This window comes from Lonchura striata, chromosome 18 (genome assembly GCF_046129695.1).
Source record: "Lonchura striata isolate bLonStr1 chromosome 18, bLonStr1.mat, whole genome shotgun sequence".
In the NCBI taxonomy this organism is placed as follows: domain Eukaryota; kingdom Metazoa; phylum Chordata; class Aves; order Passeriformes; family Estrildidae; genus Lonchura; species Lonchura striata.
In genome coordinates, this window is record NC_134620.1 from 10,027,883 (window position 1) to 10,041,178 (window position 13,296).

The 13,296-nt window shown below is 36.9% G+C and overlaps 1 protein-coding gene across 1 annotated transcript; it reads left to right on the plus strand.

Moving 5' to 3' along the window:
- Positions 1-478: 478 nt before the first annotated feature.
- CHEK2 (checkpoint kinase 2) lies at positions 479-12,148 on the plus strand. Its single transcript, XM_021544566.3, has 14 exons — positions 479-769; positions 1,335-1,459; positions 1,693-1,840; positions 2,593-2,683; positions 3,621-3,729; positions 4,751-4,804; positions 5,338-5,399; positions 5,874-5,973; positions 6,411-6,497; positions 7,224-7,387; positions 7,602-7,717; positions 9,038-9,123; positions 11,267-11,347; positions 11,917-12,148. Exons 1-14 carry the CDS (start codon positions 523-525, stop codon positions 12,010-12,012), a joined length of 1,566 nt encoding a protein of 521 aa, XP_021400241.3. The 5' UTR covers positions 479-522; the 3' UTR covers positions 12,013-12,148.
- Positions 12,149-13,296: the final 1,148 nt, after the last annotated feature.

The window sequence follows — 13,296 nt, forward strand, 5'->3', positions numbered from 1 at the left end:
CCACAGCCTATGGATTTCCCGGCTGTTTCTTGCCGCTGGCTGTGGTGTCTAAATCTGTTAAGGTTTTGTGCAGTTATTGTGTACAAGTGTGATAAATCTCTCGGGCGCTTTAAAGAAAACCTATATGATTTTACAGTTCTCATTCCTTTCAGTTTTCTCTTTGTGCTGGGGGACCAGCCGTTGTCCCTTGCTCCGTGCGGGGATGCTGTCCGAGCACAGCCCATGCCTGTGTGACCCAATGGGAGCGCTGAAGTCCCCGGTAGCAATCCGGGAATGAGGGTTCGTTCTGCTTCTCTAGAACCAGCAGAGGCCGCTCCACGTTGTCTTTTAAAAGGAAACCATCCTGGTTTGCACAGTTCCTGGGAATTTACGGATAACCCAGACACGCACGCTTTGGATGGAAGTTTTACTTCTTTGAGGCTGAGAATGGACTTGGACATTAATAGTGCAGTATGTGAGTGTTTGCTAGTTTTACTTTGCTATAGTAATTGTGGTTTTTTTAACATTCTCTTTGAAGCCAACATGTCTCAAGAGACTGGAAGTGAATCACAGCAATCTCAGAGTTCCCAGCAGCCACAGAGTGGTACCAGTTCATCCAGTGGGTCACAGAGCACTAGTCAGTCTTCCTTAAGTTCTGGAACTCTCAGTTCCTTGGACACTGTTCCCACTCAGGAGCTTCCATCCATCCCTGAGGACCAGGAATGTGAAGAGCTGGTTCCTCAGCCTTGGGGTCGACTCTTTGCACTTGGAAAAGGTTTCAGCAATTGTGGTATGTGCATGCTGTAATAAATCTCTTGGTTTCTTTGTAGGATCTCAGAAAAGGTCTGAGCAGCTTGCTGAAGAGCAGTGTCTTTTCATTTTCAAGTTAGGTACAAGCAAATTTAGGTATGGAACTTTTTGCTCTAATGTTTTATTCCATACTACATCCAAGTGCTTACACTGAGTTCTCAGATACACAACTTCCATAGACTTACAGAAATTCTGGGGTACACAGCTTCCACAGACTTACAGAAATTCTGGGGCGTTCATATTCTTTGTTACACGCTTCATTTAAAAAACAATGTATATTTTATTTAGTTATATGTCTCTATATGGTTGATGGTGAACTGAAGAACACCATCAGAGGTGTTCATCAACACTAAAGAGGGTAAAATTATTAAAGGGTTTGACAAGGGGTGATGCTTTGTATGAGTTAAGGCAGACTTGATTCTATGGGAAGAATCTTGTCTCTGTTATACTGTTCATTACCATTTGGAATCATCCTGTAGTGCCATCGTTGTTAACTTCCTGCAACATTATCTTCCCTCCCTGCTGTACCTTCCCCTCCTCTGCAGACTGTGTGAATGAGGAATACTGGTTTGGGAGAGACAGAAGCTGTGATTACAGTTTTTCTAAGCTGGGATTGTCTGAGACTAGCTTCTACCAAAACTATAGCAAGAAGCACTTCCGAATTTTCAGGGTAAGTGCTAAAAATGTTCACTTGAGACTTTGGGGCAGAGATCCTAAAGAAATCAAAGTATCTTCAGGGTTGACTCCTTTAACCTGACTTTTGGCAATGCCCCATTCATATGGTTTATGAAATAAACTCAGTCTCATTTCTTGAGTCAACAATAGTAAATTTCTAGTGTATCATGTCTTTATTGTAAAGTCATTTTTCTTTACTGTCATCTTCCCCATTTTTTTCTCTTTGAGGAAATGGGTCCAAAAAATTCCTTTGTTGCCTACATTGAAGACCACAGTGCAAATGGGACATTTGTTAATAGAGAGCTCGTTGGAAGAGGGAGGAGGCTTCCACTGACACACAACTCTGAAATTGCATTGTCTGTACAGACCAATAAGGGTAAAATGTGCTTTAATTTTAGTAGGTTTTTCATGTATTGACCAAGAGGTTGTTTCTGCATTGATTTGAGTATGTTTTTGGGAGCTGAGCTGCTTTGTGAGCACATCTCATTAAGAGGTGTTTTAGCACTCACATAAAAATTATCCATGTCAACCCTGAAAAAAACCTGAAAAAGAAAACTTAAAGAAATATGCATCATTATATCAGAAATATACTTACTAGAGTATAAACTTTTATAGGTTTTTTCCTGTTTTTGAAACCCTTTGGGGCTTCAGTAGCTGTTCATATTGATGGTGGGAACAAGGGAAACAGACTATTGAAGAAAAGTTGAATAAAACCCCCTTGATACCTAACCAGATGCTGCATAATAAATAGAAAATCCTCTTAAAAATAAACACGGCTGTGTTTCTGTTTCTTTGTCTTCGATTTTCCACTAAGATGCTGTCTTCTTGATTATTACTTCTCTTTGATTTTTGCTGGGACATTGAAATTTTTGCTCCTTTTGTCTTTAAATGTAATTAATTAGTTAAAGACTGTTGTGAATTTAGTCCCAAAATGTAATTTTTCAGCAATAAGATCACCTTGCCAACCCATAGCTGGTATAATTTATAGCATATATTTAGTTTTTCCTCTAGCAGGCAGTATTTTCTCAGTTATATTGTTGATTATAAAAACTCACAAAACATAGCTGTTTGTTATAATAAATATTTTAAACCTAATAATAGGAAAATGATCTCCACTTGCCTTCCCAGTGTTTGTATTTTCTGATCTTACTGTGGATGATCAGATGACGTTTCCTAAAGAATTCAGAGAGAAATATATCATGTCAAAGACTTTGGGAAGGTAAGCATCCTTCTTCCCTCAGAAAGGGTTAACTTCATTATCATTATCAGTATCTTGGAATTATTACCTGTATTAACTGAGCTGCTGTTTTAATAGGAAAAAGGAAAAAAAAACCAACGATAACATGTGAATAAGTATGTTCTTTACAACAATTTGAAGAGGAATTTTGTTTTTGTCTCTCTACTTGCTTTGGGGTTTGCAACTTACCACCAATTGCAAAAGCCAAGTTTTGTTTTGGTTGGGTTTTTTTTCTGTAGAAGAGAATGAAATCTCTAAATTCTTAATGTATTTTTAAAGTTTGTATATTAATTTACTCAGTTGTTGAAAGTAGAAGGAAGAGCTTTTTGTCAGAATACAGCTTCCTACAATATCACTATTGAGGCCTTCAGATGAAAAGGAAAAGAACTATCCAGAAAAAAGGGGAGAGAAGCTATTTTTTTCTGTTTTGGAAACAGCTGGTCAGTGACGAATCTGGAGGTGAATAATTAAGTAGAAACAAATCCAAGTGGAAAACAGAAGAATTTCTTTCTGTAATATAAGTGCTATTTAGTAAAAAAAAAAAGTATTGTCATATCTGTTCCTCAGACTTGTACAGTCCAATGTTAAGAGAACTTTTCCTAAGTTCTCTTCTCTAAATGCCTTTGCATGAAGGAAATCCTTATCTGCCAGTACTTTTGGTACAAATAGAGCGACTGCTTTGCATATTGACTCTTGCAGTTTTGAATGAATGTCCCTTGGCAACACTTGTGTTTAAATAGACTTTCTAACTCTTGAATGTTTTCTGAGAAGTACTGTAGACTTTCTAACTGTTGAATACTTCCTCAGAACAGGCAATGTGCCTTACTCAGAAAGTTAGAAAGCAGCCAGCTCCAAATTATGCTTTCATTTGCCTGCACTTGTTACTCAGATTTTTGACAGAGCTGTGCTCTTGTTTTAGTGGTGCCTGTGGAGAAGTCAAGCTGGCATTTGAGAAGAGCACCTGTAACAAGGTTGCAGTGAAAATCATCAATAAACGGAAGTTTGTGGCAAGTGGCCTGAGTGATGAAGTAAGTATTTTTGTCTGTCTGTCTGTCTCTCTTGGCCACCTTGCAGCAGTCTTGGAATATCTGGTAACTTCTTTGACTCATATCTTCATATGAGGATTTTCTTACTTAATATCTTCAGTGCTTAGTTTAAAAATGCTTTTTGGTCGTGTATGATGTATAGGATTCTTGTTTTTATTCCTTGACCACATTCCATTAGGTTCATCATTTAGGACTGTTAATGGGATGTGTACAAGGGGTGGTGTGGAGTTTTGCAGGGTTTGGTTTATGCCCTAAAATGCATCAGATAGACACACCATACGCAGCACAGTCTTGACCAAAAATGTACCAACTAAGCTAATTTTGTTGAATGCTCCATCATAATACATTTTGGGAAAACTGTATGAAGCCTTTTGGGAAGGTATAATGGTAGAAGCCAGAATTTGAACAAGTACAAAGACAACTGGCTCAAGATGCTGTTGTGAATTATAGTTACTAATACATGCCATTCTACAAAACACACACAGGAATATATCTGGAATCTTGTGTATGGGTTGTGTGTTCCAAGATGATTGATTTGGATTGGAAGAAGAGCAAAAAAATCCCTGCTGAGCTGATTTCATTAGCTGAGCCTAAGCCATGGGTTAGAGAATCTCTGTATGTTATCTTGCAAAATAGGAGAGAGTAGCATGTAATTCTACGTTGGCCCATCTGCAAAGCATCTTGGAGAGAAAAAAGCTGCTTAAATACAACTATATAAGCAAAAATAGACTTTTTTTTAACTTGGAAATTAGTTGGGGATTTCTAACCTGTAATGAAATTACATGTCTGGAGCAGTATCTTACTCCAGATAGTGACAGCAGTGTATTTATTTAATTCACTGAAGGTATCTGATCATTTTATGGAAAAAAATTTTATGTTATCATCACTTACAGTAGCAAAAGGCATGAAATGGTGTCTTTTCTGGTACTGTCTCTTATTTCTCATATGTCTTATTCCAGAACAGCTCTGTCTTACCCAATATGGTATTTGATTCTTTTAATAGAACCCAGCTTTAAATATCAATACAGAAATTGAAATTTTGAAGAAAATAGATCACGTGAGTGTCACTGTACATATTTTTTATTTTTTGCTCCCTCCTGCATGTACTTGTTTAGTTTACTCGACTTAGTGTAGTAATGAAAGAGCAATTTTATCCATTCAGAAATGTGTTAAAGGAGATATATAATTTCCCTTGTAAATTATTGAACGGGTGTTTTTTACATCTTTTAAGTGTATTATATCCTAGCAGATTTGAGATTTTAAAGCTTTGGATAACTGAGATAGAAATTTGAGAAGAAACATCACAGAGGTTTTAACTGAGCTGCTGTTGTAGAAATTTTTATTTTATGCAAGTTTTTGTAAACGCTGCAAAATAATAGTTTTCACTGGCAATTTCATGAATTTGTATCCCCTCTTTCCTCTGCATGTAAAATAGAGAAAATGTTGAGGGTATGGTCTGGGATGCTTGCAAGTCACTTGTGTTCAGTGTTACTTTATGTGACCTGGTTTGAAATACTGAAATAAAAACTTAAGGGTTGATTTTTACAAATTATTCTATTTTGTGTGTCTCTGTGTTCCCTTTTCTGTTAGCCTTGCTTAATCAAGATTAAAAATTTCTTTGAAGCAGAAGATTACTACATTGTTTTGGAACTGTAAGTAACCTATTTGAAAGTAAATGCATAAAATGAAATGTTTTTTGCATAGCCAAAATAAACTGTGGGGGTTTTGCTTTTTTAATTTTGTTTTTCTTTTGCTGGCCTCCACTTTCCTTTGTAAGATTAGGAGCTAGGATAACCAGGAGAAATCATCCTTCTATGCTTTGTAGACACTCAGGGCCTGGACATTATTTGCTCTGCTGCTGTTGTGGATTGCTGCTATTTTTATTTTTAATTTTTGAGTTCGTAAGAGGGGGCTGATCAAAAATGATGTAACAACTCCCAATGAAGAGTCAAGAGACTGACGTTAACTCAGTCATGCATATGCTATGTTTAGGATGTTGCTCACTCATTTCAGAAATCTATTCTTTCTCTGTAGCCAGAGTAGCCAAATGTTTTGGTCTTAGTCTTGTCTATGAGATGAATCTTTTGGAAGTTACATGCTGGCTTGTTAACCTGCATCTGTTTTAGGATGGAAGGAGGAGAATTGTATGACAGAGTGTCAAGGCCAATCAAGATGAAAGAAGAAATCTGCAAGTTGTACTTTTATCAGATGCTGCTAGCTGTAAAGGTACATAACTGTGAATTCTACAAAAAAAAAGTCAATGAGTTTTTCTGTCACTTGTCATTGCTGAAACCCATGCAAGCAATCAGCACAGTGTTCTTAACAATTTGGTTTAACAAGAGAGACAGAAAAGCAGAATTCCTACAGAGGTGACACAGAACCTGGGTCTGCACACTGTGCTTGCATGAGATTTGACATTTGAAGCATAAGATTTCTAAGGTGGTTTTTTTGTTTCTTTGTGATGCTGTTTTGGTGTGGGGTTTTTTGTTTTGTTTTCATTTTGCTTTGCTTTGTTTTTTTGTTAGGGAGCTTTAAATGTTTGCCCTCCTCTTACACAGCCATTTCAGTTATTCTGCCATTGCCATGAAAAAAAATGGAAAGCTTGCATTTTAAAACAAGTTAATGACCTGTTTTTCCTTAATTGCCCATCTGTATGTATTTAGTATCTTCATGACAATGGAATTATACACCGAGATCTAAAGCCAGAAAATGTGCTACTTTCATCTTCTGAAGAGATATGTCTTGTAAAGGTAAGAAAACTTACATCTCATGTTAATGGAAAACTTTGGGAGTGTTCCTTCACATTCCTCTTGCTATTTCATTAAACACAGCCAAAAAGATATTATGGAATTAGTCATAAAAAACCATGAAGTAACGTAAAACATAGAATTTTTTTTTTCGTAATTCTACTATTATGGATCTTTTAACCCATACACTAAATATGTATTTTCAAATGTCAATGATTTTTTTCCCCAGTAAAATCTAAATTCTTAAATTACAGACAGCATCCCACAAATGTCCAGGCTGTATGGTGACAGGGATTTTACTGTTGTTTTGGTTTTTGGTTTTTTTTGAGGGGGAATGAGGGTTGTGGATTTTCTTTTATGTTGTTTTTATTTTCCCCCAGAGAAAGCATTGACTATATTTGCATTTCAGCATAAAATAAGAATGCTGAAATGCTTATTTTTCAAGTAAACTTTTCTGATAGGCTACAATACCTTTATTCTGTAGTTGTCCATTTATGTCCAAATCTTAAGAGTATTTTTTGCTATTGTTAAGCGTGTTCCTTTGTCATATTTCTTCCTCTTCTCCCATTCTCACTTGATAATGTTTGGGGTGACTTCTATTCATAGTCATGTACTGGAACTGGCTTGGAAGGAAGAAAATGCTACCTCCTGATGTATGTCTACAATATGCTGTGTTCTAGTAAAGTCCATCCTCATATGTAATGTGGTGTTACCATTTTTAAATACAAGATTACAGATTTTGGACAATCCAAGATTCTTGGAGAAGCTTCTCTTATGAAAACATTATGTGGTACTCCCATGTATCTTGCTCCTGAGGTTCTAAATTCACTTGGGACTGCTGGATACAGCCGAGCTGTGGACTGCTGGAGTTTAGGAGTTATTCTTTTTGTATGGTAAGATATTGTGTAGATGTACCTTCACTGGGCAGTCTTTGACATACATGGCTTGAGACTTGGCAACTTCAGTGTCTATATGAGGAAGTGAAAGTTTAAAACTCTACACATATAAAAACACTACGATAGCAGATGCCTTAAAATTTGTGATTTCAGTGTTTTATTTGCTATGACAAATTCTGTGCTATGTAACTTTTTTTTTTTTTTAATACAGCTTGTGTGGATATCCACCATTCAATGAGCAAAATACTCAGCTCTCTCTGAAGGATCAAATCACTCGTGGAAAATACACCTTCATTGCAAAAGAATGGAAGCATGTATCATACATGGGTATGACTCCAGCACAGTGGGTAGTAAAATATCTACCTCTTTTCTTGTAGTTTTTGTTTTCCTTTATCTTCCTTTCAGCTGTATGGCACATTATGTGTTAATATGTTATGTTTTTAAACTAGTATATTAAAAATATTTTTTGAAGTTCATAGTTAAAGCATTAGAATGAACACATACTTTATTGTTGAAGAGATTTCTTAGTAGTATTTAGCATAATTAACCACAAAAGTATAGAGTTTGTGGGCACATACATCTATTTCCCCTTTTTTCACTTTTTCTTCTGACTTTATCAAGCTGGTCTACAGACTTTGCCTAAAGATTCTTCAAGTGTTGAACCAAAAATACCAGGAATTTAAGGAATACAAGTTAGAATTCCAAAAAGCAAACGTTCCAAGAGAGTCCTTTCATGGTGCTAGTCTTTGAGCTGAAAGTGTCAGTCACATTTGAGGAATCATCTATTATGTTTGGTCCACTGTAAGTGCAGTAGTCTGTGAAATTGAGTTTTTTCATAGCAAACTAAAATAATTACTGTCTGTGTGCTTTTAGTTTCTCAGGACATTTTATATGCACAAAATAATTGTAGTATTTACTTTGGACAGTTCTTTGTATGTGCAGAGGAGTTTCTAATAAATGATATGGTCATTCTTTGTCTAATAAACTTATCAATATAACTCCTTCCTGAATAGTTTACAGCTTATTCAGTAATAAGTCAGACATTCATGAGAATGTACAATCTTAGCATAATTTCCATGGTCCTTCTGGTATGTATTCAGAATAATCTGATCAAATGAAAAGTAAATCTTGCTGAAATTCCTTTATGGAAGATTTGGAATAATAAAATAGGACAAAAATGCCATATTTTCCACAGTGTCTACTAAGCAGCTTCCTAAGAAAATGAAAGTTTATGGTGAGCATACATGTGTATGTCCTGTCTCTTCTCTCCCACTTTCCCAGATGGATAATCTACTTTCCAAGACACTGTAAACCAGGATAAATTAAGCTGTCTTTGCTTTTCCACAGTAATACTGAAGCTTTTAGAAAAGTGCTGAGCCTCCTGTGCATGCTCAGAACATAAACTGTGTATATGCTAAATATGTCTGTGGCTAATTCTGGTATACTGAGAAGTGTTGAGTTGTGTGCATGTGAAGGAAAAAGATACTTGCAGTCTGCAGCCCTTCCCATGCATAGCAAAAAGAAAAGTGATCTACACTTGTGTGCATTGCTCTGTAAAGCACATTGTCACACATAGTTTTGGTGTAGGCATATTTCAGATAATGAATGTATTGATCACATGCCAACCAGCTCATTTTATTATCTTAGCTCTGGATCTTGTGAAGAAGCTGTTAGTAGTGGATCCAAGCAAACGTCTTACCACAGAGGAGGCCTTAGAGCATCCTTGGCTTCAGGTAGGAATTGAGTTTTAAGTGAAAGATGAGTTATTTGAGGGATAACTTGTTAATGTCTTCTGTTTTCAAAGATTTAGTCCCTGTAGAAAGACTGCAAAAGTACCAAGGAGTAGTTTCCTGAATACTTTCTTTTAATACAATGAGCAGCTTCTGTGTCCTTTGTGAGACACCTCTTCCTAGAACTCTTTCACATGTGAGATTAAGATGTGTACTTTAGAGCCCAGGTCTGATTGTGGTTCTGGTAAATGGACCTCTCCTTCTGAGCATTGAAACAGAGCCCCATTTCCTCAGATGTTTGTGTGGGTAGTGCAGTTTGCTTCTGGCAAGCATCCAATACTAGTTTGTTTTTCCTCTGCTGTGCAAGAATAAGTGTCCCTGGTTTGGGAACCCTCTGAGTAGGAAGTGATGGTTTCCCTGCCTCCTGTTATAGTTTAATTAGGTTTGAGAGGAATGCTCTTTAGGTGGTCTTTTCTTAATTTTGGCAGAGGTGCCCACTGAACCTATGAGCTTTCTTGAATATTTGTGCTTGAAGAGGCTGAAAAATGTCACCCAGCCTACATCTGAGCCATGCAACAGGTTCTGTTTATTCACACCAAGCACAAGGCTATTTCTGTTCCCCCACTAGGAACAGGAGAATTTCAGATGCTTTGGTAAAGAGCATAAGAAACAGGGGAGAAGAAAGGGAGTTTCCCTCAGTGCTCAACAGCTGATAGTGTTCTGAGACAAAAAAACGTCTGGATTACTGTTTAAAGTGATTAACTTGTCTTGATTATGCTCCTGGGCATCAGGAAACATTTCCTGGCATTCATGGGTTTTACTTTACTGTAGTTTTACATGTAACATCTAAAGTGAGTTAATCAGATATAGATTGTTACATTTGAATTACAAATCTGAGCAGAAAAAGTTAGTCAAAAACCATGCAACACTGATTTTAAAATTTGCTAGTATGCTTAAGGGGGAAGGGGGAATAGAGGACTGATTTAGATGAGCTAAGAATTTAAGATATTTCAGTATATATTCAAGTTGTTATTAACTTGATTGTATATTCCATGTAAGGACATCTCTTACTGTTAAGTTTAATTTTGAAGACAGGACAGAGGGTTCCAGAAATCATCATAGCTATAAATGCAGATGCCATCTAGCACTCAGCTGCTGTTCTTTGAGCTGTTTCCCTTCAGGGGCTGTCATTAAGAGTGTCTAGGTGATGTAGATGCCTGCTTGGAAGGCCAGCATCCAGCATGCTCAGTTCTAGATATCACACATATCAATCCTTCCACCAGAAGAGCTCCCCAGTCCTGTTCCTGTGAGTAGTGAGGGGTTGCTGGCTCCTCTCTCCCTCTTGTGTTGTCTGCAAGTATCGACTTTACAAGTCAGCAGGAAAAACCACGTTCTCTCTGTGACCAGCAAATGCCTGTTAGCCCTCTGATGATTTTGGGGGTACTAGGGAATTTTTCAGATATTAGAAGTAAGCATGTTCTGCAGATTTATTTAAACTGGTAGTGCTTTCAAATTAGTGTTTTCAAAACAAGTTGTTTACTCCATTCTTTATTTAAATCCACTTGTTGAGCTGTGTAAACTTAAGTACTGCTTAGTGGAAATGTCTTCTTACCTGTATTTACTTAATAAAACATTTTTTAAAGGCATATAAACAATTATAGCTGTTTCTGCCTCTGAAATATTCACTGAAGTCTTTTGAATGGTACAAGATTAGTTTGGTTGCATGCTGAAGAAAAACCACAGGTCTTTGTTACACCAATGGAAAAATATTTCTTACCTTATCCATCAATTCAAATGTAGCCACAATCAAATCAGGTGACACTGGAAAAGAAAAATAAGTCAAAATTCTATATAAAATTAAATGGATATTCAGGTCAAAGCCTTTTTGTAGGACTTAAGAATACTTAAATAAAATACGGAGATACTGCAATACTCCATTGCTTAGGAAAAGAACCCTCTCCACTGCCTTCACCTAAAAAAAAATCAGTTAAAACAGGTGAAATCCTTAGGACCTCAATGATCTTTATTTGTAGTTGTCTTTAGCAGTGAATGTCCCATTCACTTCTCTTTGAGTTTCTCAATCTTTGCTTTTCCCTTAAATATTCTATATACTACTTAGATGCTGGTGTTTTGGTTTTTTTTGCAGGATAAGGATATGAAAAATACATTTGAACAGCTACTTGCTCAGACACCTACCAATATGAACCCACCAGAAACATCAAAAATGGTATGTGCAGTAGATATTTGAAGAGTAAAATTTGATGCTCTGAGAAAGTAGATTTTGAAGTAATCTTTAATAACAAAATCGGTTAATTTTAGATTTTAGAGAAATTTACCCTTGGGCTGTTTGTGGCAGCCTGCTGGTTCTGTTTCCTGAAGAGCAGGAATGGATTTCCATTCTTTGTCAACACTTTGTTTAAATGTATAGAAACACTTGCCTAGGCTTTAAAGGATTATTCCTATATTTAGAATAACATTTTTGAATGTATGTTTTTAATGGATTCAAGTCACTAATGTTTAGTATTCAAGCAAAAATTCTCATGCTGGTGCAAGGTTAGAACAGCATTGTGCCATTCATCACCAGATGCTAATTAGGAAAACTGTGAACAGTAGTGTTGCAAACTGGGAGCAATATCTTATATGAGAACCATCAAATATATTTAGATAAATCTTGGGAGAGAAACATAGGTTTGTTTTTGATCACACTGTCCAACATCTGGAGTTCTGGAGCAAGCAGAAAGTCAGGTTCTGCCTTACCTGGTTTTCTGGAGCCATCCTTCTGTGTTTTTCTTCCAGCCAACCACAATGAGAAAACGTCCCCATGAAAATGAGGAAGACAATGGCTCTGCTAAGCGTGCTGTTCCTTCTACCTCGTATCAGAAAATGAGGTGAAAAGGAAGAGAAAATGACTTCGTTAATGACAGTTTTTTTATGGAGAACAGAATTTTTTATTAAGAAAAATCTTAATAATGGAATAAACTGTTGAAGATGTATAAATTTCAAATAAAAATAACTTTGTAAGACTGAAGTGACTGCTGTGCATGCATGAGAATCTGCACAACTAGTCATGGTCTAGTCCATCCAGCTGTCTGACTCAAGGAAAGTATCAGAAGCACTCCTGAACTGAGTTCCTAACAATTTTTTAGGCTAGCTTTATCCCCACCTACATTCTCTGTTTCTTCTTTTCTAATTTCTAGGTTAGGCATGGAAATAATGCTTAGTCCTAAGAGATGAAGAAGGAACACTAAACTTGCTGAGCTTTTGCCTGAGACACAGCATTACCTGACACAATGCTGCCCACAGACTTCTGAGGACACTTAGACTGTTCAGTTCAGATGTGAAACTTCTGATGGACCTTGAGGTGCTCTGGGCTTCAGGTGAAGCTCCACAGTAAATGCTGGACTGGGAGAATTACAGCATTGTGCACTGGGGTGAGGCTGACTGGCTTCCAAAGCAATGATCACCATCCGCATGGTGGTTTAACATTTGTGTGTACCATGTTTATTTCCCAGAGGAGAGATGAGCAAGAGGAAACATGATAACAAGAGATGAAATGAATATGTATAAATTCCTGTCAGGGAGGAGCTGGGAATTGAACTGAGAAATAAAAACTTGCCTGCTAGGTGAAAGCTTTGAACTGTGTGCCTCTTACTAAAGGATTATTAATTTCATTACTGATTGAAAGAACAGTTTAGTAACTGTTCTCCTACATGCATCTTCTCGTTAAAGGTATCTACTCTGTTGATTTGTAAAGAATAAAACCTAATGCATTATGGAATAAACCCATGTCAGGTAGAAATTAAGATATTCATGAGTCACATTTCCTGTATGTGCCCATTGCAGAGATCTTCTGTGTTTTCATTTATCTGATATTAACCAATGTTAATGATAAAATGCTGATACATTGATACCTTTCTTAATGGATTGAATGGAGAAACATCCATGGGCATCTAGATGGAAAGAACACCACTGGTTCCAGTCCATTCCAGATACACTGGGCTGATGGAACAAAGGTGTGTCTGTCCTCTGGGATGTGCCCTTTGGTGCAAATCTGTCACTGGCACATCCTCAGGGAGTTCTGGTGCTTACTGTAGCTCATTTGAAGTAGAAGAGAACACTCAGCTGCTATTTGCTATATGTAAGAGTCACAGGATGCAGTGTGTTTGGGCCAGATTT

Bases quoted from the DNA above. Each gene is read 5' to 3' on its own strand.
- CHEK2 (XM_021544566.3), top strand. From the start codon at position 523: ATGTCTCAAGAGACTGGAAGTGAATCACAGCAATCTCAGAGTTCCCAG. The intron at 2,684-3,620 runs GTAAGCATCCTT...CTCTTGTTTTAG, and splicing joins ATGTCAAAGACTTTGGGAAG to TGGTGCCTGTGGAGAAGTCA. The intron at 5,974-6,410 runs GTACATAACTGT...GTATGTATTTAG, and splicing joins AGATGCTGCTAGCTGTAAAG to TATCTTCATGACAATGGAAT.